The sequence below is a fragment of the Microcaecilia unicolor genome, unplaced genomic scaffold (genome assembly GCF_901765095.1).
Source record: "Microcaecilia unicolor unplaced genomic scaffold, aMicUni1.1, whole genome shotgun sequence".
Classification (NCBI taxonomy): Eukaryota; Metazoa; Chordata; class Amphibia; order Gymnophiona; family Siphonopidae; genus Microcaecilia; species Microcaecilia unicolor.
The window spans coordinates 115,800-141,281 of record NW_021963165.1 but is presented as its reverse complement, the minus strand read 5'-3'; the positions used below and the strand labels follow the sequence as shown (position 1 = coordinate 141,281).

The 25,482-nt window shown below is 47.0% G+C and overlaps 1 protein-coding gene across 1 annotated transcript in view; it reads left to right on the top strand.

Moving 5' to 3' along the window:
- LOC115459031 (mothers against decapentaplegic homolog 1) overlaps nt 1-25,482 on the top strand; it is a gene marked incomplete at its 5' end in the record, with an annotated part of 88,166 nt that overhangs the window by 20,500 nt on the left and 42,184 nt on the right. The window contains 1 exon segment of the mRNA XM_030188894.1: nt 14,157-14,378. Within this exon segment, the coding sequence (XP_030044754.1) occupies nt 14,157-14,378 (222 nt within the window).

Below are 25,482 nucleotides of genomic sequence, written 5' to 3'. Positions count from 1 at the left end.
CAGTGTAGGAGAAGGGTGCAGATAAGAGAGATTTACCCAGTGAACGGAGTTCCCGGGGAGGAATGTAGGGAGAGATGAGAGTGGAGTGGTACTGAGGAACTGCAGAGTGAATGCACTTACAGGTCAATAAGAGTAGTTTGAATTGTATGCGGAAACGGATAGGAAGCCAGTGAAGTGACTTGAGGAGAGGGCTAATATGAGCATAACGACCCTGGCGGAATATTAGTCGTGCAGCAGAATTTTGAACAGATTGAAGAGGAGAGAGATGGCTAAGTGGGAGACCTGTGAGAAGCAAGTTGCAATAGTCTAAGCGAGAGGTGGTAAGAGCGTGGATGAGGGTTCTGGTAGTGTGCTCAGAAAGGAAAGGGTGAATTTTGCTGATATTATAGAGAAAGAAACGACAGGTTTTAGCAGTCTGTTGAATATGTGCAGAGAAGGAGAGGGAGGAGTCGAAGATGACCCCAAGGTTACGAGCTGATGAGACAGGAAGGATGAGAGTGTTATCCACAGAAATAGAGAATGGGGGAGGAGGAGAGGTTGGTTTAGGGCGAAAGATAAGAAGCTCAGTCTTGGTCATGTTTAGTTTCAGATGGCGCTGAGACATCCAGTCAGCAATATCAGACAGGCAAGCTGATACTTTGGCCTGGATTTCGGCTGAGATTTCTGGTGTGGAGAGGTAGATCTGGGAGTCATCAGCGTAAAGATGATACTGAAAACCATGGGATGAGATCAGAGTACCAAGGGAAGAAGTATAGATGGAGAAGAGAAGAGGTCCCAGGACAGATCCCTGAGGTACACCAACTGACAGTGGGATAGAAGTAGAAGAGGATGCACTAGAGTATACACTAAAGGTACGCGGGGAGAGATAAGAAGAAAACCAGGAAAGAACAGAGCCCTGAAATCCAAGTGAGGACAGCGTATCAAGGAGTAGGCTGTGATCAACAGTGTCAAAAGCAGCAGATCGAGAAGGATGAGGATAGAATAGAGATCTTTGGATCTGGCTAGGAACAGATCATTGGAGACTTTAGCAAGCGCTGTTTCAGTTGAATGAAGGGAGCGAAAGCCAGATTGAAGTGGATCAAGAATAGCTTGAGATGAAAGAAAGTCAAGGCAACGGCGGTGAACGACACGTTCTAGTATCTTGGATTGGAAAGGGAGGAGGGAGATAGGGCGATAGTTGGAAGGACAGGTAGGGTTCAATGAAGGTTTTTGAAGGAGTGGTGTGACTGTGGCATGTTTGAAGGCATCAGGAACAGTCGCAGTGGACGATGAAAGATTGAGGATATGACAGATAAACGGGATAACAGTAGGAGAGATAGTGTTAAGTAGATGGGTGGGAATAGGATCAGAGGAACAGGTAGTTAGTTTCGAGGAGGAAAGAAGATGTGTAGTTTCCTCTTCAGTGATTTCAGAAAAGGAGGCAGGGGTTGGAGGGTTGAGAGAATGGACTAAGGGAAGGAGAGGTGGAGGTGACCTGGTTGAGAATTCAAGTTTAATCTTGTGAACCTTATCATGAAAGAACTCAGCCAGAGTCTGGGGGGGAAGTGAAGGAGAAATTAGATCTTACCTGCTAATTTGCTTTCCTTTAGTCCCTCCGGACCGGACCAGGATTGGACTGATGGGTTGTGCTCGCCTACCAGCAGGTGGAGACTGAGAAAAAACTCTGACTCTAGAGAGCCAATAGGAGCCCTGGCCATGTGACCTTAGCCTCAGTATTTGCATTACAAAGCAGGAAAGAAAGAAAGACCTTCTGTGCCTTATGGAATTCTAGCAGCCACAAAGCACTCGGCAATGCCAAGTATCAGAGCTCACCAGCAAGTCTCACCAGAGAAGTGGTATGGCCCGATTTGTATTAGAGCTCACCAGCAACTCTCACCAGAGAAGTGGTATGGCTCACTTGTACTATAGCTCACCAGCAACTCTCACCAGAGAAGTGGTTATGACTCACTTGTAAAATAGCTCACCAGCAACTCTCACCCGAGAAGTGGTTATGGCTCACTTGTAAAATAGCTCACCAGCAACTCTCACCCGAGAAGTGGTTATGGCTCACTTGTAAAATAGCTCACCAGCAACTCTCACCCGAGAAGTGGTTATGGCTCACTTGTAAAATAGCTCACCAGCAACTCTCACCCGAGAAGTGGTTATGGCTCACTTGTAAAATAGCTCACCAGCAACTCTCACCCGAGAAGTGGTTATGGCTCACTTGTAAAATAGCTCACCAGCAACTCTCACCCGAGAAGTGGTTATGGCTCACTTGTAAAATAGCTCACCAGCAACTCTCACCCGAGAAGTGGTTATGGCTCACTTGTAAAATAGCTCACCAGCAACTCTCACCCGAGAAGTGGTTATGGCTCACTTGTAAAATAGCTCACCAGCAACTCTCACCCGAGAAGTGGTTATGGCTCACTTGTAAAATAGCTCACCAGCAACTCTCACCCGAGAAGTGGTTATGGCTCACTTGTAAAATAGCTCACCAGCAACTCTCACCCGAGAAGTGGTTATGGCTCACTTGTAAAATAGCTCACCAGCAACTCTCACCCGAGAAGTGGTTATGGCTCACTTGTAAAATAGCTCACCAGCAACTCTCACCCGAGAAGTGGTTATGGCTCACTTGTAAAATAGCTCACCAGCAACTCTCACCCGAGAAGTGGTTATGGCTCACTTGTAAAATAGCTCACCAGCAACTCTCACCCGAGAAGTGGTTATGGCTCACTTGTAAAATAGCTCACCAGCAACTCTCACCCGAGAAGTGGTTTATGGCTCACTTGTAAAATAGCTCACCAGCAACTCTCACCCGAGAAGTGGTTATGGCTCACTTGTAAAATAGCTCACCAGCAACTCTCACCCGAGAAGTGGTTATGGCTCACTTGTAAAATAGCTCACCAGCAACTCTCACCCGAGAAGTGGTTATGGCTCACTTGTAAAATAGCTCACCAGCAACTCTCACCCGAGAAGTGGTTATGGCTCACTTGTAAAATAGCTCACCAGCAACTCTCACCCGAGAAGTGGTTATGGCTCACTTGTAAAATAGCTCACCAGCAACTCTCACCCGAGAAGTGGTTATGGCTCACTTGTAAAATAGCTCACCAGCAACTCTCACCCGAGAAGTGGTTATGGCTCACTTGTAAAATAGCTCACCAGCAACTCTCACCCGAGAAGTGGTTATGGCTCACTTGTAAAATAGCTCACCAGCAACTCTCACCCGAGAAGTGGTTATGGCTCACTTGTAAAATAGCTCACCAGCAACTCTCACCCGAGAAGTGGTTATGGCTCACTTGTAAAATAGCTCACCAGCAACTCTCACCCGAGAAGTGGTTATGGCTCACTTGTAAAATAGCTCACCAGCAACTCTCACCCGAGAAGTGGTTATGGCTCACTTGTAAAATAGCTCACCAGCAACTCTCACCCGAGAAGTGGTTATGGCTCACTTGTAAAATAGCTCACCAGCAACTCTCACCCGAGAAGTGGTTATGGCTCACTTGTAAAATAGCTCACCAGCAACTCTCACCCGAGAAGTGGTTATGGCTCACTTGTAAAATAGCTCACCAGCAACTCTCACCCCGAGAAGTGGTTATGGCTCACTTGTAAAATAGCTCACCAGCAACTCTCACCCGAGAAGTGGTTATGGCTCACTTGTAAAATAGCTCACCAGCAACTCTCACCCCGAGAAGTGGTTATGGCTCACTTGTAAAATAGCTCACCAGCAACTCTCACCCCGAGAAGTGGTATGGCTCACTTGTCTTGTAGCTCACCAGCAACTCTCACCAGAAAAGTGGTATGGCGTATTTAAGGTTTTATATATATAGGTTCCAGCAACTGAGCTCACCAGCAACCACCAGAGAAGTGGTATGTACCACGTAAGGTTTTGTATATATATAGTAGCATAGAAGCATCTGTTTTTTTTTTTTAATTGTTCCACGAATCGTAAAGGAATGAATACACTTCCCACTGAATAAAAGAATGTAAAGAGAGAACATGGGAGGGGCCTGGTCCGGAGGGACTAAAGGAAAGCAAATTAGCAGGTAAGATCTAATCTTCCTTAGCGCCCCTCCGGACCGGACCAGGATTGGACTGATGGGAAGTACCAAAGCAGTAATCTGAAGGGAGGGACCCTATGAAAACTGCCGAGAAATATTCATGCTGCATAGGCCACCTGGTGACAACTAACATGTAGTGTGTCCCAATGAGCAAAAGAATGAAGCTAGGATCAGGTTGCCCCCTTACCAATGTGCACCGAGAGCACCAAAAATCGCTGTAGTAAAAATAGAGCCCGCTTCTGAAGTTGTGGAATATGTTGTAATACGCTGTGGAACTGCCCTCTTAGTGAGAAGAGAAATAGAAGTTCTCATTTCCTTAATCCGTCGAGATATAGTGGGTTAGAAACCATCAAACCCTTACACCTACTGGCTAGAAGGACAAAACCAATAAGAAAAAACCGATTGGGAAAGGTGAAAACTCGAAACTACAGCAGACCGAAAAGAAGTTACCAACTGTAGAAGTACTCCACACATAGACCTACTTGCTGCAATGGCTACTAGGAAACACTGCTTGAAGAGGAAAACTTTATAGAAAAAGTTATGGCTACTAGAAAACAGTGGTTTAAGAGAAAGACCTTAAAGAAAAAACAATGGCTACTAGAAAACAGAGCTTTAAAAGGAAAACCTTAAAGGACACTAGAAGAAAAACAGCCCAAAAAGAGAACCTACGAGAGCTGAAAGATTAAGATTGTGAGTTGAAGAGGATTTCGGCCTGTCAGGCGAAGGAGACTAAGAACTTTAAAGTAAACGAGAACTTCTAAAAAGACGAGGCCTTATCGAACCTCAGAAACAGGAAAAAACTGCAATCTGCAGGAGAAGAGAAAAGAGAGTAATCCTATATGAAAAACCAACAAAAAATGAACCGCCGCATAGAAAGAACTACTGAAGCAGAGCCAAAACCCATGACCAAATAAAGCCTGGCATGGAAGAAAGATGGAATTTTTCTTTTTCTTTTTTAAATAGTGAGTTGACGAAAGAAACACATATAGAAGGTTTAAAGACCCCCTGCTAAACGATAGCGCCTATCCCTGTCTCCGTCAAGACTGTTACTGAACGGAATAAGCAAGAAATGTTCGTGAGCCTGAAGGCCAAAAGAGATAGACCTGAAGTGTCGGCGTGAGAAAGAAGGCTGAAAAGATGAGTCCATTCACCTGAATGCAGGGTGAGACAACTAACAAAAAATGACTTGTAACGTTTTGACTGCCGCCACATGGGCGGCTGAAAAGACAGTTAAGCGAATGTCCACCCCTCACTGACTACAAACGTAAGAGTATACTCTTAGCTCTTCCTTGGTGGATGACATAACCGATTGCCATGGCAAAGACCAACATAGCTCTCTCCGCCTTGCTTGTCAGTAGGGAAACAAAATTCACCCGAAGGTAAACGAATTGCTGTAGTCCCCCAGAAAAAAATATATACAAACAAGCTTCTGCCAAAAAATGTACTGCATGAAGCATCCCTATGAGGGAACTAAGGTTCTTGTGATAACTAGAAGATACTTTAAAAATGCGATTGATGGCCATGAGGTTCCAAATAGGATGAAGGAAAAATTCCTTCTTGGAAACTAGAAAGTAAAATTGTACTCTGCAGAATAGAGCGAGGAAATGACCAAAGGCCCAAGGTCCCCAAGAAAAAATATAAACTGGGATGCTTGCAGAGAAGACGAAATACTCGGCGTCGATCTGACCAAACAAAGAGAGAAAATTAGAGATCTCTGATGAGAGATCAAATAAGAGGCCTGGCTACATTCACCACCCAGAGACTGAAAGAAATGCACCACCCGGTGCGTGACCTGAGAACTCTGCTGATAAGACTTTCTCCAATTAACCAGTCGTCTAGGTAAGGATGAAACGAGGATCCCTTGTTCCATGAGCGGCGCTGCTACTACAACCATAAGTTAGGAGAAAGTGTGCCTAGCTGCCGCGAGACCGAATCGTAAAGCCGAAGAATCTGCGAAGAATCTCACCATCTCTTTTTTCCTCTTCCTTTTTCTCAGCTCTCAACCTTAAACATTTTCTTCCTTCTATTCATCCATCTCCTTTCTATCTGAGTACATATCGCGTTCGTCGTACCTCTCCTACTCTTCTCTGTACTCTCTTACTCCTTCTCCTGCTCTCTGCTGGGGACATTAATCCCAATCCTGGCGATCACACCCACGCGGGCTACAGTCTCGCCAATACTGGACTTTTTGCAGGATGGTATTCAAAAAGGCTTTGCCTACAATTTCCTGCGAGTGCAAGTGGCAGCATTGGCATGCTTTCGAAGGAAGGTCTCTGGCTGTTCCCTGGCCGCTCATCCGGACGTTGCCCGATTTCTAAGAGGGGCACTCCGGCTCCGCCCGCCAGTGCGGCTGCCGTGTCCGGCTTGGAACCTGGGGCTGATGTTGAAGGCTCTTCAGTGTTCGCTGTTCGAGCCGCTGAGGCGAGCTTCGTAGAAGGATGTGATTCTAAAGACAGTCTTTTTGGTGGCCATGACCTCGGCGAGACGTGTGTCTGAGCTCCAGGCGCTGTCCTGTCGAGACCCCTTTCTGCAATTCTCAGAGTCCGGAATAACGTTACGTTCTGTGCCTTCCTTCCTGCCTAAGGTGGTTTCAGCATTTCACCTGAACCAGCCCATTTATCTGCCCTCCTTCTCTAGAGAGGAGTTTCTGGACTCTTTTGGGCAGTTGCATCTTTTGGATGTCCGCAGGGCTCTGTTGCAATATCTGAAGATGTCAAATGCCTTCAGGACTTCTGTTCACCTTTTTGTGTTATCAGGTCCTCGAAGAGGGAGTCTCCAGCGTCTAAGGCAACTATAGCCCGTTGGCTCAAGGAAGTCATTTTTTCTGCGTATCTGCTGTCAGGGCGGCCTCCTCCTGACGCGTTCAAGGCGCATTCCACGAGAGCGATTTCCTCATCATGGACTGAAACGGGAGCACACTCTCTTCAAGAGATCTGTAGCGCGGCTACTTGGGCTTCTAAGCCCTCTCTTCTCCGAGGACAAGCAGGCTGCTTGTTCTCACTGATGGGTGACGTCCACGGCAGCCCCTCCAATCGGAACACTTTACTAGCAAAGGCCTTTGCTAGTCCTCGCGCGCTCATGCGCATGCGCGACCGTCTTCCCGCCCGAACCGGCTCGTGTTCGTCAGTCTTCTTTTGTCCGCGCTCGGTACGGTCGTGTTTTCGCCATGTCGTACCCCGCAAAGTCGACCTCGCGCGTTCTTCGTGTTGTTTAAAAAAATAAAAAAAAAAACCATTCTGTGTGTGGAAAGAGACTCTTCAGTCTTTTTTCCCCCCGCTATTTCCAGCTTTTTCGCCCCGGTAAGTTTTCTTTCGTCGTCGGGGTAGGCCGCTTTTAGGCCTCAGGTTGAAGTTTTTTTCCCCTTGTTTTTCGGGTGCCTTTTCCTCCATTTCGACTTTTGATCTCGCCGGAGTGATTTTTCCGCCCATGACATCGAAGTCTCCCAGCGGCTTCAAGAAGTGCACCCAGTGCGCCCGGGTCATCTCGCTCACTGACAGGCACGCGTCGTGTCTTCAGTGCTTGGGGGCTGGGCACCGCCCGCAGGCCTGTAGTCTGTGTTCCCTTTTGCAAAAGTGGACTCAGGTAGCGAGATTGGCCCAGTGGAATGTTTTGTTCTCTGGCTCTTCGTCGGCATCGGCACCGGGGGTATCGAGTGCTTCGACGTCTTCAGCGTCCAGACCTTCATCCTCGGCCGCGAGTGCATCGAGGCATCGGCCCTCTGCATCGGCGCTGAGACATCGGACAGCTGCATCGACGTCGGTGGTACCGGGACCTCGTCGGCTGATGTCGTCGGACGGTGGTGCTTCGTCTGGAGTGCAGGTGAGGGCTGTCCATTCCCCTGCTGGTGGCGGTGAGCCTTCGGGTGGGTCTCCCCCTACCCTGAGGGCTCCTGCGGTACAGCCCCCCCGAGACCGACCCTCTTCGGCCTCGGCCCCGAGGAAGCGACGGTTGGATTCTACGTCCTCCTCGTCGGTGCCGGGAAGCTCCGGTGACATGCTTCGTTCCAAGAAGTCGAAGAAGCATCGTCATCGGTCTCCTTCCCGTGTCGGCACCGAGAGCTCTGGGTCGCCGAGGGAGTCGGCACCCAGTAGGCATAGACACCGAGAGGACCGCTCACCCTCTGTCCAGGAGGTGTCGATGCGCTCCGCTCAGGACAGCCCGGAACAGCCTCCACGCCCGGAACAGGTTCTGACGTCGACGCCTGCATCGACATCCATGCCTTTCTCTGCAGCCGCTCTGAACGAGAGCCTCCGGGCCGTTCTCCCAGAGATTCTGGGAGAGCTGTTGCGCCCTACCCCTCCGGTACCGGCGGTGCTTGCGCCACCGGTACCGTCGAGCGTGGCGCCGGCTGGTCCATCGCCCGAGGTGAGGTCTCCGGCGTCGGTGCCGCGTGCGGTACCGGCTGCCGTCGCCTCCCAGGAAGGCTCCCCGACTACGTCAGCGGAGGGAGCTTCGCCGATGCGGGCGAGGGAGTCTACCTCTCGACGCCCCCATCGTGGACGTGGCTCCACGGAGTCGAGTCGGGCGAGGTTGCAGACACAGGTCCGTGAACTTGTGTCTGACACCGAGGGTGAGGCCTCGTGGGAAGAGGAAGAAGACCCCAGATATTTCTCTGACGAGGAGTCTGAAGGTCTTCCTTCCGATCCCACTCCCTCTCCTGAGAGACAGCTTTCTCCTCCCGAGAGTCTGTCTTTTGCTTCCTTTGTCCGGGAGATGTCTACGGCCATCCCCTTCCCGGTGGTTGTGGAGGACGAGCCCAGGGCTGAAATGTTTGAGCTCCTGGACTATCCTTCTCCACCTAAGGAAGCGTCCACTGTACCCATGCACCATGTCGTAAAAAAGACATTGCTGGCGAACTGGACCAAGCCTCTAACTAATCCCCACATTCCCAAGAAGATCGAGTCTCAGTACCGGATCCATGGGGACCCAGAGCTGATGCGCACTCAGTTGCCTCATGACTCTGGAGTTGTGGATTTGGCCCTAAAGAAGGCTAAGAGTTCTAGGGAGCATGCTTCGGCGCCCCCGGGCAAGGACTCTAGAACCTTAGACTCCTTTGGGAGGAAGGCCTACCATTCTTCTATGCTCGTGGCCAAAATTCAGTCCTACCAGCTCTACACGAGCATACACATGCGGAACAATGTGCGGCAGTTGGCGGACTTGGTGGATGCGCTCCCCCCTGAGCAAGCCAAGCCTTTTCAGGAGGTGGTCAGGCAGCTGAAGGCGTGCAGAAAATTCCTGGCCAGAGGGGTGTATGACACCTTTGATGTTGCGTCCAGGGCCGCTGCTCAAGGTGTGGTGATGCGCAGACTCTCATGGCTGCGTGCCTCCGACCTGGAGAATAGAATCCAGCAGCGGATTGCGGACTCGCCTTGCCGTGCGGATAATATTTTTGGAGAGAAAGTCGAACAGATGGTAGAGCAGCTCCACCAGCGGGACACCGCATTCGACAAGTTCTCCCGCCGGCAGCCTTCAGCATCTACCTCTACAGGTAGAAGATTTTTCGGGGGAAGGAAGACTGTTCCCTACTCTTCTGGCAAGCGTAGGTACAATCCTCCTTCTCGACAGCCTGCGGCCCAGGCTAAGCCCCAGCGCGCTCGCTCTCGTCAGCAGCGTGCGCCTCAGCAAGGCCCCTCGGCTCCCCAGCAAAAGCAAGGGACGAGCTTTTGACTGGCTCCAGCAGAGCATAGCCGACATCCAAGTGTCAGTGCCGGGCGACCTGCCAGTCGGAGGGAGGTTGAAAGCTTTTCACCAAAGGTGGCCTCTCATAACCTCCGATCAGTGGGTTCTCCAAATAGTCCGGCAAGGATACACCCTCAATTTGGCCTCAAAACCTCCAAATTGTCCACCGGGAGCTCAGTCTTACAGCTTCCAGCACAAGCAGGTACTTGCAGAGGAACTCTCCGCCCTTCTCAGCGCCAATGCGGTCGAGCCCGTGCCATCCGAGCAGGAAGGGCTGGGATTCTATTCCAGGTACTTCCTTGTGGAAAAGAAAACAGGGGGGATGCGTCCCATCCTAGACCTAAGGGCCCTGAACAAATATCTGGTCAAAGAAAAGTTCAGGATGCTTTCCCTGGGCACCCTTCTTCCCATGATTCAGGAAAACGATTGGCTATGCTCTCTGGACTTAAAGGATGCCTACACACACATCCCGATACTGCCAGCTCACAGGCAGTATCTGCGATTTCAGCTGGGCACACGTCACTTCCAGTACTGTGTGCTACCCTTTGGGCTCGCCTCTGCGCCCAGGGTGTTCACAAAGTGCTTGGCTGTAGTAGCAGCGGCACTTCGCAGGCTGGGGGTGCACGTGTTCCCATATCTCAACGATTGGCTGGTGAAGAACACATCCGAGGCAGGAGCCATGCAGTCCATGCAGATGACTATTCGCCTCCTGGAGCTTCTGGGGTTTGTGATAAATTATCCAAAGTCCCATCTTCTCCCAGTGCAGAAACTCGAATTCATAGGAGCTCTGCTGGATTCTCGGACGGCTCGTGCCTATCTCCCAGAGGCGAGAGCCAACAACTTGTTGTCTCACGGGTGCGAGCGTCCCAGCAGATCACAGTTCGGCAGATGTTGAGATTGCTGGGCCACATGGCCTCCACAGTTCATGTGACTCCCATGGCCCGCCTTCACATGAGATCTGCTCAATGGACCCTAGCTTCCCAGTGGTTTCAGGCTGCTGGGGATCTAGAAGACGTGATCCACCTGTCCACGAGTTTTCTCAAATCCCTGTATTGGTGGACGATTTGGTCCAATTTGACTCTGGGACGTCCTTTCCAAATTCCTCAGCCACAAAAAGTGCTGACCACGGATGCGTCTCTCCTGGGATGCGGAGCTCATGTCGATGGGCTTCACACCCAAGGAAGCTGGTCCCTTCAGGAACGCGATCTGCAGATCAATCTTCTGGAGTTGCGAGCGATCTGGAACGCTCTGAAGGCTTTCAGAGATCGGCTGTCCCACCAAATTATCCAAATTCAGACAGACAACCAGGTTGCCATGTATTACGTCAACAAGCAGGGGGGCACCGGATCTCGCCCCCTGTGTCAGGAAGCCGTCAGCATGTAGCTCTGGGCTCGCCGTCACGGCATGGTGCTCCAAGCCACATATCTGGCAGGCGTAAACAACAGTCTGGCCGACAGGTTGAGCAGGATTATGCAACCTCACGAGTGGTCGCTCAATTCCCGTGTAGTGCGACAGATCTTCCAGGTGTGGGGCACCCCCTTGGTAGACCTCTTCGCATCTCGAGCCAACCACAAAGTCCCTCAGTTCTGTTCCAGGCTTCAGGCCCACGGCAGACTGGCATCGGATGCCTTCCTCCTGGACTGGGGGGAGGGTCTGCTGTATGCTTATCCTCCCATACCTCTGGTGGGGAAGACTTTGTTGAAACTCAAGCAAGACCGAGGCACCATGATTCTGATTGCTCCTTTTTGGCCGCGTCAGATCTGGTTCCCTCTTCTTCTGGAGTTGTCCTCCGAAGAACCGTGGAGATTGGAGTGTTTTCCGACCCTCATCACGCAGGACGAAGGGGCGCTTCTGCATCCCAACCTCCAGTCAGTGGCTCTCACGGCCTGGATGTTGAGAGCGTAGACTTTGCCTCTTTGGGTCTGTCAGAGGGTGTCTCCCGCATCTTGCTTCCAGGAAAGATTCCACTAAGAGGAGTTACTTCTTTCTATGGAGGAGGTTTTCCGTCTGGTGTGACAGCAAGGCCCTAGATCCTCGCTCTTGTCCTACACAGACCCTGCTTGAATACCTTCTGCACTTGTCTGAGTCTGGTCTCAAGACCAACTCTGTAAGGGTTCACCTTAGTGCAATCAGTGCATACCATTACCGTGTGGAAGGTAAGCCGATCTCAGGACAGCCTTTAGTTGTTCGCTTCATGAGAGGTTTGCTTTTGTCAAAGCCCCCTGTCAAGCCTCCTACAGTGTCATGGGATCTCAATGTCGTTCTCACCCAGCTGATGAAACCTCCTTTTGAGCCACTGAATTCCTGCCATCTGAAGTACTTGACCTGGAAGGTCATTTTCTTGGTGGCAGTTACTTCAGCTCGTAGAGTCAGTGAGCTTCAGGCCCTGGTAGCCCAGGCCCCTTACACCAAATTTCATCATAACAGAGTAGTCCTCCGCACTCACCCTAAGTTCTTGCCAAAGGTTGTGTTGGAGTTCCATCTGAACCAGTCAATTGTCTTGCCAACATTCTTTCCCCGTCCTCATTCCTTGCCCTGCTGAACGTCAGCTGCACACATTGGACTGCAAGAGAGCATTGGCCTTCTACCTGGAGCGGACACAGCCCAACAGACAGTCCGCCCAATTGTTTGTTTCTTTTGACCCCAATAGGAGGGGAGTGGCTGTGGGGAAACGCACCATATCCAATTGGCTAGCAGATTGCATTTCCTTCACTTACGCCCAGGCTGGGCTGGCTCTTGAGGGTCATGTCACGGCTCATAATGTTAGAGCCATGGCAGCGTCGGTAGCCCACGAAGTCAGCCTCTATTGAAGAAATTTGCAAAGCTGCGACGTGGTCATCTGTCCACACATTCACATCTCATTACTGCCTGCAGCAGGATACCCGACGCGACAGTCGGTTCGGGCAGTCAGTTCTTCAGAACCTGTTTGGGCTTTAGGATCCAACTCCACCCCCCGAAGGCCCTGTTTGTTCTGTTCCAGGCTGCACTCTCAGTTAGTTGGTAAATTTTTTTAGGTCAATCTCAGTTAAGTCCTCGCCGTTGCGAGGCCCAATTGACCATGGTGGTTGTTTTGAGTGAGCCTGGGGGCTAGGGATACCCCATCAGTGAGGACAGCAGGCTGATTGTTCTCACAAACCCGCCTGCCTCCCCTTTGGAGTTGTGTCTTCCCTTGCTTTGTTTTGCTACTTATGGGACTGACGAACACGAGCCGGTTCGGGCGGGAAGACGGCCGTGCATGCGCGGTGCGCATGAGCGCGCGAGGACTAGCAAAGGCCTTTGCTAGTAAAGTGTTCCGATTGGAGGGGCTGCCATGGACGTCACCCATCAGTGAGAACAATCAGCCTGCTGTCCTCGGAGAATACCTTCTACAGGTATGTAGCATTCGCTTTGTCCGACATTACAGGCTGGATGTTGCAGCGAAGCGGAACGCGCATTGCTCGCAGAGTTGCATGTTCCCGCCCTAACTAGGTGAGTGCTTTTGTATATCCCATCAGTTAATGGATTCATCTGCTGCTGATGACAAGGAAGGGAAAATTAAGTTCTTACCTTGGTAATTTTCTTTCCTTTAGTCACAGCAGGTGAATCCATGATCCCTCTCTGTCTGGTTCTGTTTTTTTGTTCAGTTCTCTCATGCGGATATGTTCCCTCATCGGGAGGAGTTGCAAAACAGTTTTCAGGATTTCTATACTGTTATATCACAGGAGGTTGAGTTCATCCCTCCTTTTATGGTTGTTGCTCCTGTTCGGGGGTGTTCGTTCGCTGTGAGGAAAGTTCATGTTGTTCTACTTTGCGGATTCACTCTGCTTTGGAAGTTTCAAATATTGAAGGCAGATGGAGCTAGCCGTCCCAAGAGGGCACTATGGCTTTTCAGTGTTCTCTATCTCCACCTGCTGGTAGGCGGCTACAACTCATCAGTTAATGGATTCATCTGCTGTGACTAAAGGAAAGAAAACTACCAAGGTAAGAACCTAATTTTCCCTTCATGACTTAGAGAACTGTAGTGATGCCAATCTCATCTTTAGAGAAAATAAAAATGAAAAAAAAAAATTCATCTCCACTTTCTGAGAGCAGCCACAAGGGGTCTGGTTTTGCTGTATTTTTTTTTTAACTCTTGTTTTCTCTCTTTCTTGAACACTTGTTACCTTTCCTATGATATATTGCTGCTTCTTACACTTTCCTTGTTAGTTGTTGTGAACCACCTTGGTCTGTGAGTCAACAAATGGCAATATATTAAGAATAAAATAACCTTTCTAGCAGCTTCAGACGAGGAAATACAAGTTCAAGTTTCAGTTAAGAGTTAATTCATTCTTCCTTCCTTCTCTGAGGCTCCAACTTTTCTACATGACTCGCCTTGTAACATGCATGGCAGTTCTTGCAATAGACTTAACAAACATTTCAGTGTCCTGGCTGTTTGACTAAAGTCTCTTCTATTCTCTGCAGATGTTCATGCAGTGGCTTATGAGGAGCCAAAACACTGGTGCTCGATTGTCTACTATGAGCTCAATAACCGTGTGGGTGAAGCGTTCCATGCCTCCTCAACAAGCGTGCTAGTGGATGGCTTCACTGATCCTTCAAACAACAAGAACAGGTTTTGCCTCGGCCTGCTGTCCAACGTCAACCGCAATTCTACCATTGAGAATACTAGGCGGCACATCGGCAAAGGTGCTTAACCATTGTTTCATCTTTTCAGGTCTTTGTGCCTCAGGGCTAGAACTTTGTTGCAGCTGAACCATGACACAGTTGGGTCAATATTCAAAAGGAATTTTATGTTTGCCATTGGCTGGCAAACTTATAAAAGTACTGCTGTAATAAGGAGGCAGGTAGGCACATAAAATTACAGAATACTAGCATTTTCACGAGGATCAATGTACTTAATCACGTGAGTGCTAGCAGAGCACTCAAAGGCTATTCTGTAGGGGCATACATAAGTGGGTTAGCGCTTAAATGCAAGGGGGGCATACACATGGGTGGGGCTCCCACTTTCACCTTGCCACATTTACGAGGTAGTTATTCCAGCTCCATGGCTGGTGTAACTGCAGGCGTGTAAATATTAGGTGCACCAATACTGGGTTATGCTAGTATTCTGTAACAGATCTGGGCATCCAGATGCCATTATAGAATAGAAACAGAGAAGAATGGAGGCAGGGAAAGGGAAGTGGGACTTGATATACTGCCTTTCTGTGGTTTTTGAACTAAACTACATTCATAGCAGTTTACATAGTATGTACGGGTGCTTATTTGTACCTGGGGCAATGGAGGCGTAAGTGACTTGCCCAGAGCCACAAGGAGATGCAGTGGGAATCGAACCCAGTTCCCCAGGATCAAAGTCCAGTGCACTAACCGCTAACCTCCTCTCCAATCCAGTCTGCCCTATCAGTTCCTTACAGATTGCATGTATTTGTCCCATGCTGTCTTTTACAGGTTGATAAAAATGAAGAAAAAAAAGTGGAAATAAAAGCTGGTATGGTAAACCAGAACAAAACAAAAAAATTCTAATTTTGTTTTCATCAATAGTCATAATAGTTGTGATAAAGATGGTATCTCCTGTCACCAGTTAACTTTAAATATCTATCTCTGATGCCATCTTTATCACAACTATTATGAATATTGTTGAAAACAAAATTAAATGTTTCTTTTTTTGTTTTGGTTTACCATACCAGTTTTTTATTTCCACTTTTTTTGTGGAAATATTTTGTGCCTTTCATTTGGAGCGTTGTAGAACAAGACTCTCTCTCACATGATATCGGGGAACCTGTGGAGGTGCCATCTTACAGAATTACTACCATATGCTTTAAACTGCCGATTTTCAAAGGCACTGTATTGATAATTTCAGTCAGAATCACATGCAAGCAGAACACAGGCAGTAACACTTTTGTCTCTGAGGCAGTGAATGATTGTGATTTGCCCAAGGTCACAAGAATGTTAGTGGAAGAAGTGGGATATGAACCATAGCTTCCCAGGAGGTTAGTCTATTTTTCTGTGCTACTGGGCAGGAACCCAAGATTACTAAACATCCTTCCAGACCCATTTGGCCACACCTACCTATCTGAATCCTTGTAAATCTGGGTATGGCTGAGTAGATTTTATCCCATTTCCATTGAGGCAGCAGACAATAAATGAAGGTCTCAAAGTTGTGTTTTTAATAATATATATTAGATGTGTGCTGCTTTACTTCATAAGAGTTTTAAGACCAAACTATAGTGTAACTAAAGGAAGAGAGAAACCTTCTTATTAATTTGTGTGTTCTAGGTACTACTGGTGTCACTAAGGGATTGTGCAGTAGTTAAAAATTGTCAGCAATTGGTTGGGTTCTGGAAAACGAAGGTTTGAGAGGGAAATACCAATGTTTTTTTTTTTTTTTGTACTTTTAGACTACAAGGAATATATTAAACCTTTGGGGAAGAAACTTGAAATAGTTTTATGAAATATCTTGTCTCAGAATGAACAGTGAATATGTGTTAAATTTGTTATTGCAACTCTGATTCCTTCAGTCCTTCCATTGTGAGTTGTTCTAGTCCCTTCTATTGGCCAGCTTTCTCGCTTCTTATAGGATGCCCAGTGGTACAAGCCCCAGTCCCCTTCTATGAGGTATATATTGATAGGATTTATTTAGCACCTGTGTGAAGAAATTCACCCAAGGCAGTGTAATATAGTAACATAGTAAATGATGGCAGATAAAGACCTGAACGGTCCATCCAGTTTGCCCAACAAGATAAACTCGTTTTACATGGTATGTAATACTTTATATGTATACCCGAGTTTGATTTGTCCCTGCCTTTCTCAGGGCACAGACCGTAGAAGTCCGTCTTGCACCGGTTTTATTCTCCAAATACCGTCGTCACCACCCAATCTCCGCTAAGATTCCATAGATCCATGCCTTCTAAACAGGATTCCTTTGTGTTTATCCCATGCATGTTTGAATTCCATTACCGTTTTCATCTCCACCACCTCCCGCAGGAGGACGTTCCACGTATCTACTACCCTGTCCGTGAAAAAAATACTTCCTGACATTACTCCTAAGTCTGCTCCCTTCAACCTCAATTCATGTCCTCTAGTTCTGCCACCTTCCTGTCTCTGGAAAAGGTTTGTTTGCGGATTAATACCTTTCAAAAATTTGAACGTCTGTATCATGCCACTCCTGTTTCTCCTTTCCTCCAAGGTATACATGTTCAGGTCGGCAAGTCTCTCCTCGTACGGTTTGCAACGCAAATCCCTTACCATTTTCGTAGCTTTTCTTTGCACCGCTTCCAGTCTTTTTACATCTTTAGCAAGATACAGCCTCCAAAACTGAACACAATACTCCAAGTGGGGCCTCACCAACGACTTGTAGAGGGGCATCAATAACATAGATATAGGCAATAAGTAACCAGAGCAGTAAAAAAATGTTCAAATAACAGTACACACTATAGCATAATATGCTTTTCAATGTCAATACAACACACATTAAAACATTGCAATGGACAGCATAGGGGGTAAGCGGAGATGGAACACATAGACAATAGAGTAATGAGTTCAGATAGAAGATAAACTTGAACTACTTAAAAAAAACCACACATAGTCAGGGTAGGTTTCATGCGTTTTAAGTGCAGCTGATGTTTGTGTGTGTAATTATCTAGTTAGTTGTTTTTTTTCCATGAAAGACTTGGGAGATGAGCCAGGCTTTCACCTGCTTCCTGAAGTAAAGAGAGTTGTCGTTGGGCAAAGCCATTCTGGGAGTGGGGGCTATTTTGGAGAAGTGTCACTGGAGGGTGTCATATTGTGTAATTTCCTTCGGAGAGGATGTGTTTAGAAATACTTCTAGAGGAGGCCCATAGAAGGAGATGAGTACTCTGGCTTATTTCCTTTAAGGGTCTAGAAGATCAGAAGCAGAGGTTTAAATTTAACCTTGTAATGTACAAGGTTGTTTTTTTTTTTTTTATTTAGAAATCATGTGACGTGATCACGTCGATTACAACCTTCTATAGTCATGGTGCAGCATTCTGAATCAATTGGAACTGATGCAACTCATTGTAGTCACACAGCCCAGAGCCTTAATGATATCATGGCATGAACCACTGTTACAAAATTTGCCTTCCAAGTGTACAGAGAGAGAGAGAGAGCTGAGTTGTTGCAAATGATTTAAGCAGCTCTGGTTGCTTGGATTTGGGTCATTTATGTAAGTGTTGAGTTCAGCAGTACCCCAAGTTTCCTGACCTATGATTTATGGGGGAGTTCATAGCCTTCAAAAGGGATTTTGATATTGGGCATGTGTTAGGGACCTATAGGGGCTTTGTTTTACTTGGCTTCAGACGATATTTGTGGTTCTTAGCCTATTTTTAAATGTCTGTTAGGCGTTCATTCGGGCTATAGGTAAGTCTGGTTCAGTAGGTATGAGTCGCTATCATTCAGTTAGATGTAGAACTTTGTATTGATCAACTGAATCAGTTTGGCTAGTGGCCTGAGCTAAATATTAAGCAAAATAAGCAGAAGTATTGATCCTTGTGCTAACCACAGGTCACAGTTCCCAAGGCAGCAGTGAGGTACTGCTGAACAATATGATCTGTTGTCTAACTGATAAATAGGATTTGAACTAGGCAAGTACTGTGCCACTGATAACCTCTTTCTGCCAGTGGAGCTAGCGTGATAATATGGTCTACAGTGTCAAAGCTTCTGGGAATCCAGCAAGCGTTCAAGTTCAATTCCTTTGATATACCCAATTTTCAAAAAAGAAATCTAAGCGGTTTACAGTGAGCAAATGGGTAAAGGGAAAAGACATACAAAAAGACAACCAAAATCACAAAATACAAAAGGACAAAGGAAACATTACATGTCAACAGAAGGAACAGTGGGGAAAGAAAACTAATGGCGTTATACAGTTACTGAGCGCTATGTTGGCAGTCGTGCACCTGATTTGAAAAAAATAATAATGATTTAAGGCACTTAGTCCCCTGAAGAAGCTTAAAAGAAGTGATACAGCGAGCCCCGTTGGGTACAGAATTTGAAAGCTAAGTGCTTGTTATATATTATATTCTAAACATTGGACTACTGATATTAAGAATTATTAAATATTATTTGTGCATATTGCATGAAGAATAATTATAAAAGTTGGAAGGAAGGAGGTTTTTTTAAGACCAGTGATAAAAATGGGAGTCTGAGAAATGTGAGCATTAAGAATATCAACTTTCTGCCATTATCAGGACATTTGAGGTCTTTTTCCTCCATTTAAAAAATGTAAAATATAAAAAAAATAAAAATTTATAATTTAAAGAGAACTTGATTTACTATGTCCAGAGGCCCACATGTGTCCTCTTCATAGGGTGGTGTCTCGCTGAGGCCTCTATACTCCCAGAGGTTCAAAACTCATTTTCCTCTTTTTGTAGCTCTTTGGAGATCTGTCTTGATGGAACGAGTTCAGCCATCTGCTCAAGGGGATGCCTTTGGATCCCCAAGAGAGTGATAGTGACACCAATGCTTGTCTCAAGAGTTGGGGAGCCCATTGCTTTGGTTCTCTCGCCTGGGGTCAGTTATCACAGTTGAAAGCATCTTGGTCCATCAACCACATGTTGGCAAGGGCCAACTGTTCAGCAGTGCTGCAAATTCTCCCCTTATTGAGGGAAGAGGTAGTCTGGGTGGTGCCTGATAATGCCTCAGAGGTGGCTTGTTTCACCAAGCAAGGAGACACCAAGAGTGCAGTGGTTGCATTGGAAACCAGTTAGGTCTGCAGTTGCATGATACAACACTTCCTGGCAATCTCAGTGGTTCACATAATGGGTGTGGAGAATGTATAAGTGGATTTCTTTAGCTGGACTGCTTTAGATCCGGAAGCTAAACCCACAACCTTCCATCTCTTGGTGGTGTGACTTCATGGCATCATGACGGAATGCAAAGTGTGCCCAATTCTTCAGTTGCAGGAAGGAGTCTAGCTTAGCTGGCATCAACGTGCTAGTTCAGCCCTGGCTGCAGTGGGAGCATCTCTATGTGCTTCCACTTTGGCCTTTGATCATCTGTCCTCCAGAGAGTGAATAAGCATCAGTTTCTCATGATCCTCATAGTTCTACACTGGTCCTGTCACTCTTGTACCTACTCTTCCATGGAAATGGGAGCTGCTGAGGCAAGGTTCAGTCATGATGGAGGACCAGATCCCTTCTGGCTTATGGCCTGGCCTTTAACAGACGATGCATGGTAAGAGAGGATCTGCCCAGCCGCTGATCGAGCTGTTTCTGTTTTGGTCCCTGGTGGTTCCTTTAATCTGCAGGGCTGTACGGAGGCCTGCATGGCTCAAAGGAGCAGTCAGTCCCAGGATGGAACAGAAGGCATAAGCAGCCTGATGTGTGGCTGGGCAGCGCCTCCTCTTGCCATGCTTGAATGCCGAGTGTGCAGGGAGGGGAGGTGCCTAGAAAAAAGGTGGATGGAATGTGTGCGTGGGGGGGGGGGGGAGGCTAGAAAAAAGATAGCTGCAGTGTGTGTTGGCAGGAGGCTAGAAAAAAGGTGGATGGGGTGTGTGTATAGGGGGAGCTGCAGAAAAGTAGATGGAGTGGTGGATAGAGTGTGTGGGGGAGGGGCCTGATAAACAGGTGGATGAGGGGTGTGTGTGCCATAGGAAGGGGGTGGAAGGATGTGGGGCCTGATAAACAGATGGATGAGGTATGTTTGCCATAGGAAGGAGGTGGAAGGCTGCAGGAAGGTACATTGGGTTATGCATGCCATGGGGGGGGGGGGGGGGGGGGGGGAGGGCTGGAGCAAGGTAGATGGAGTGGTGTGTGCTTTGGGAAGGGAGAGGCCTGGAGCAAAGTGGAGGGGGTAGCCTGTGCCACGGAGGAGTGTGTCACTGGGACTCGAGAAAAGTGGATAATGTGAATGTGTAAGTGTTATGGGGTGAAGGGGTAGAAAATGATAGATTGGGGATGTGTGTACCATGGGATTTGGAGGGCTGACAAAAGGTGGATGGGCTGTGGGGATTGGGGCCCGAGGGTAGGGGTTTGCCTGGGAGAGGGGGAAGATACCCTACAGATGGACAGGACCAGGGGTCTTTCTGGATTTACTTTTATGCATAGCTCATGTTTGCAGTGGTTCACATGTTCATACAGGGGTTTTATATTGTGCTGTTATACCGCGCTGGGGGTTAATTTTCTGATGCATAAATTTGACTTGATCGATGCCTGAAGAACCTATCACCCAGATGAGTATGATTACGCCTTCTATTTCCAGGTGCTTGACAGTTTTTCTTGCCTTGATTATGTTCTGGTTCCGAGTAGCTGGGTGGGGCGCATCAAGAGGTAGCATATTTTGGATGTTGCATTTATAGATCATGCTGCAGTGTCTGTTTGAGATGGCACCAGGATTCAGGGGACAGGACATGGACCTACTCTTTATCTAGACAAATTATTTAGGTCATACCTGGTGGAGTCTTGGATGGAATATGTGGAGTTTAATTCCTTCAGCGAGGTGAGCCATGCCATTTTTTTCAGAGCTCGCTAAGGCTTTTCTGAGGGGCAAAATGACAGCGTATACAGTCAAGAAGTGTAAGCTTCTGGACACTACATTGTTGGTGGCTTTAACCTCTCAACTGAGTATCTATCGATGACACTGCATTGCCTCGCCGGGTTCCACAGGCCAGGCTGAGTATCTGTCCCTAAGGAAACAGATCGATGCGATTCTGACAGAGGGCAATGTCCCATATTCAGGTTTACAAGTATGGGCTGCACCAGTAGGGAAACAAGGCAGGACGGCTTCTTGCCAATTTGGTAAGGCCCCGATGGAAGGTTGCATATGTCTCTCCCATCAAGAGGGAAGGAGACGGGTAACTTTTATAAAGCACTCTGTGACCAAGGACTTTGACATGCAGGCTCGGGATGTCCTTTTTTGTCAGGCTATATCCTTGCCCAAGGTTACTGAAATCCAGTTGGCAGCATTAAACACTCCTATTGAGATAACTGAAATTCAGTAAGCTGTTGGTTTTTTAAAATTGGCCAAAGCACCGGGTCTTGAATTGTATAAGACTTCGCACCACTATATAGGTCCAGCTCTGGCAGCCATGTGTGCCGAGGAGTTTTTTTTGGGGGGAGCTCTTTCTTCTGGAGCAAAGCCATGCTCACATGGTAGTCTTGCCAAATCCTGGGCAAGATGCTGAGTTTGTGGAGTCCTACAGTCTGATCTCCATGCTCAATCAAGATATGAAGTTGTCTAAGATATGAAGTTAGCTAACTTTCCAGGTGCTGGAAGTGAACCAAACTCCTGCAAAGGAAAGGTTTAATTCTGACCTCTAAATCCCAAACTTCTCAACTATCTGGCTTTTAGGTGAGATACCTGATAATCTCTTTAATTTTAATGCTTATTGCTTAATAAATTTAATTAGCACTGTGAAACCTTTCTTTCTTTCTTTCTTTCTTTCTTTCTTTCTTTCTTTCTTTCTTTCTTTCTTTCTTTCTTTCTTTCTTTCCTGCCAAACTCTGATAGAGAGGAGAGGCATTTAACATTATTGAAACTGCTATAATTATTGGGAATATTTAGATTTATTTAAAAGGAAAGTTAGGAATATCTAGGGCAGTTTTAAAAGTTAAATCAATTGAAAATTCTTTGCTCAAGACTGCTATCATCAAGGGAATACTCTAGCTGAATGGACCCAAATGGTACACTTAGCTGACACTTTTGGGACTTATAATCCCACCCACCCCAGGGTCTTCCACACATTTATAGACAACCCAAACCTCATTAACTTTACTCAATCGTACACAGGCAGTCTTGCAGGCTGTTACTCCAACATAGTACACCTGTTCATACCCATTTCAACCAATCAGGATGACTTTTATTCTCTGCAATAATTGTGGTGCTTTAGTTTCAAGGCCAATCATCTGGAGACTTAAAGCTTGTCCTATCTGTCTTCAGCTATCTACTTTAAAACAAGAGCTCTGTAAAGTAATGCAAGAATTAGAGGCAATTAAAGCAACTTATAGGACTGTGCAGAATCATAACTTCTCACCACTGCCTCAAAGAATAAAACCACATAAGAACGGATGGTTCACAGTAGGCTCAGGCAGACTTCGTCATGTGACACAGAAACATCCGCCCGCACAAGTGTTGCCACTACAAAATTCTTTTGCTCCACTACAGCACTGTGATGTTCCTGAAAATAAAACTGAAGCGGAAAAAAAAGAAAAAGCAAGGAAGGGGGAACAAAAAGATGAGAAGGTACCCAAAGAGAAAACACCCTCACAAATCACTAAAACCAAAACACATACTAGGAAATGTAGATGGAAAGCAATGACCACAAATGCTCGCAGTCTAAGCAATAAAATTCATGACCTTCAAGCCCTGATTTTGGAGGCTGGACATAGTTGCAGTCACAGAGACATGGCTCAATGGTTCCCATGAATGGGATGTAAACATACCAGGCTATAATCTTTTTAGGAAGGATAGAGAGGGACGTAAAGGTGGAGGAGTAGCTCTGTATGTGAGAAATGATATCGCAGCGACTGAAATGACAGGGAACTGGGGAAAGGAAGAAGCGATATGGATCACCTTAAAAAGAGAGGATAGAACCTTGGTCCATGTGGGTGTTGTCTATAGACCCCCGACACAATTGGAGGAACTAGATAAAGATCTGATCGCTGATATTCAAAAGTTGGGGAAGAAAGAGAGGTGCTGTTGTTGGGAGATTTTAATCTGCCGGATGTAGATTGGAAGGTTTCGTCTGCGAAATCGGAAAGAAGTAGAGAGATTGTGGATGCTTTCCAAAGTGCTCTGCTCAGACAAATGGTGATGGAACCCACGAGGGAGGGAGCCACGTTGGATCTGGTGCTCACGAATGGGGATAGTGTGTCAAATGTCCGAGTGGCTGCACACCTGGGAAGCAGTGACCATCAAACGGTTTGTTTTGATATAATGGCTCATATGGATGGCGGCCACTCTAAACTCAAAGTCCTGGATTTCAAGCGAGCTGACTTTAACAAAATGGGAGAATACCTGAGGAAGGAGCTGATGGGCTGGGAGGACATACGAGAAGTGGAAGGACAGTGGTCCGGGCTGGGAGGACATACGAGAAGTGGAAGGACAGTGGTCCAGGCTAAAAGAAGAAGTAAACAGGGCCACAGACCTTTATGTAATGAGAGTAAATAAAAGCAAGAGAAAAAGGAAACTGATATGGTTCTCAAAGCAAGTGGCTGAGAAAATAAAGATTAAAGAGCGTTCCAGAAATATAGAAAATCTCAAGAGGAGGAACACGGGGAGGAATACCGGATGAAACTGAAAGAAGCCAAGAGAGAGGTACTTCTGGCGAAGGCGCAAGCGGAAGAACAAATGGCTAGAAATGTAAGGAGGGGGGGCAAAAACTTCTTCAGGTATATTAGTGAAAGGAGAAAGACTATAAAGGGAATTGTGAGACTAAAAGATACAACGAAACGCTATGTAGAAAATGATGAAGAAAAAGCCAATTTGCTAAATAGATACTTTTGTTCAGTTTTCACTGAAGAAAATCCTGGGGAAGGACCGAGAGGGACTGGCAAAAGTACACCTGAGAATGAGGTGGATAGAGCACCGTTCACGGAAGAGAGTGTGTATAAACAACTTGGAAAGCTAAAGGTGGACAAAGCCATGGGACCGGACGGGATCCACCCCAGAATACTGAGGGAGCTCAGAGAGGTTCTGGCGGGTCCTCTTAAAGACTTGTTTAATAAATCCTTGGAGACGGGAGAGGTTCCGAGGAATTGGAGAACGGCGGAGGTGGTCTCTCTTCACAAAAGTGGTGATAGGGAAGAAGCTGGAAACTACAGGCCGGTAAGCCTCACTTCGGTTATTGGAAAAGTAATGGAAGCGATGCTGAAGGAAAGGATAGTGAATTTCCTGGAAGCCAATAAGTTGCAAGATCCGAGACAACATGGTTTCACCAAAGGGAAATCGTGCCAAACGAATCTCATTGAATTCTTTGACTGGGTGACAGGAGAATTAAATCAAGGACGTGCTATGGACGTCATCTACTTAGATTTCAGCAAGGCTTTTGACACGGTTCCCCACAGGAGGCTCTTAAATAAACTAGACGGGCTGAAGATAGGACCCGAAGTGGTAAACTGGATTAGGAACTGGTTGACGGGCAGACGCCAGAGGGTGATGGTGAATGGAGTTCGCTCGGAGGAGGGAAAGGTGAGTAGTGGAGTGCCTCAGGGATCGGTGCTGGGGCCAATTCTGTTCAATATATTTGTGAGTGACATTGCCGAAGGGTTACAAGGTAAAGTTTGCCTTTTTGCGGATGACACCAAGATTTGCAACAGAGTGGACACCCCGGAGGGAGTGGAAAACATGAAAAAAGATCTGAAGAGGCTAGAAGAATGGTCTAATGTATGGCAATTAAAATTCAATGCGAAGAAATGCAAAGTGATGCACTTAGGGAGTAGAAATCCAAGGGAGACGTATGTGTTAGGCGGGGAGAGTCTGATAGGCACGGACGGGGAGAGGGATCTTGGGGTGATAGTATCTGAGGACCTGAAGGCGACGAAACAGTGCGACAAGGCGGTGGCCGTAGCTAGAAGATTGCTAGGCTGTATAGAGAGAGGAGTGACCAGCAGAAGAAAGGAGGTTTTAATGCCCCTGTATAAGACGTTGGTGAGGCCCCACCTGGAGTATTGTGTTCAGTTTTGCGAAGGATGTTAAAAAAAATGGAAGTGGTGCAAAGAAAAGCTACGAGGATGATATGGGATTTGCGTTCCAAGACGTATGAAGAGAGACTTGCTGACCTGAACATGTATACCCTGGAGGAAAGGAGGAACAGGGGTGATATGATACAGACGTTCAAATA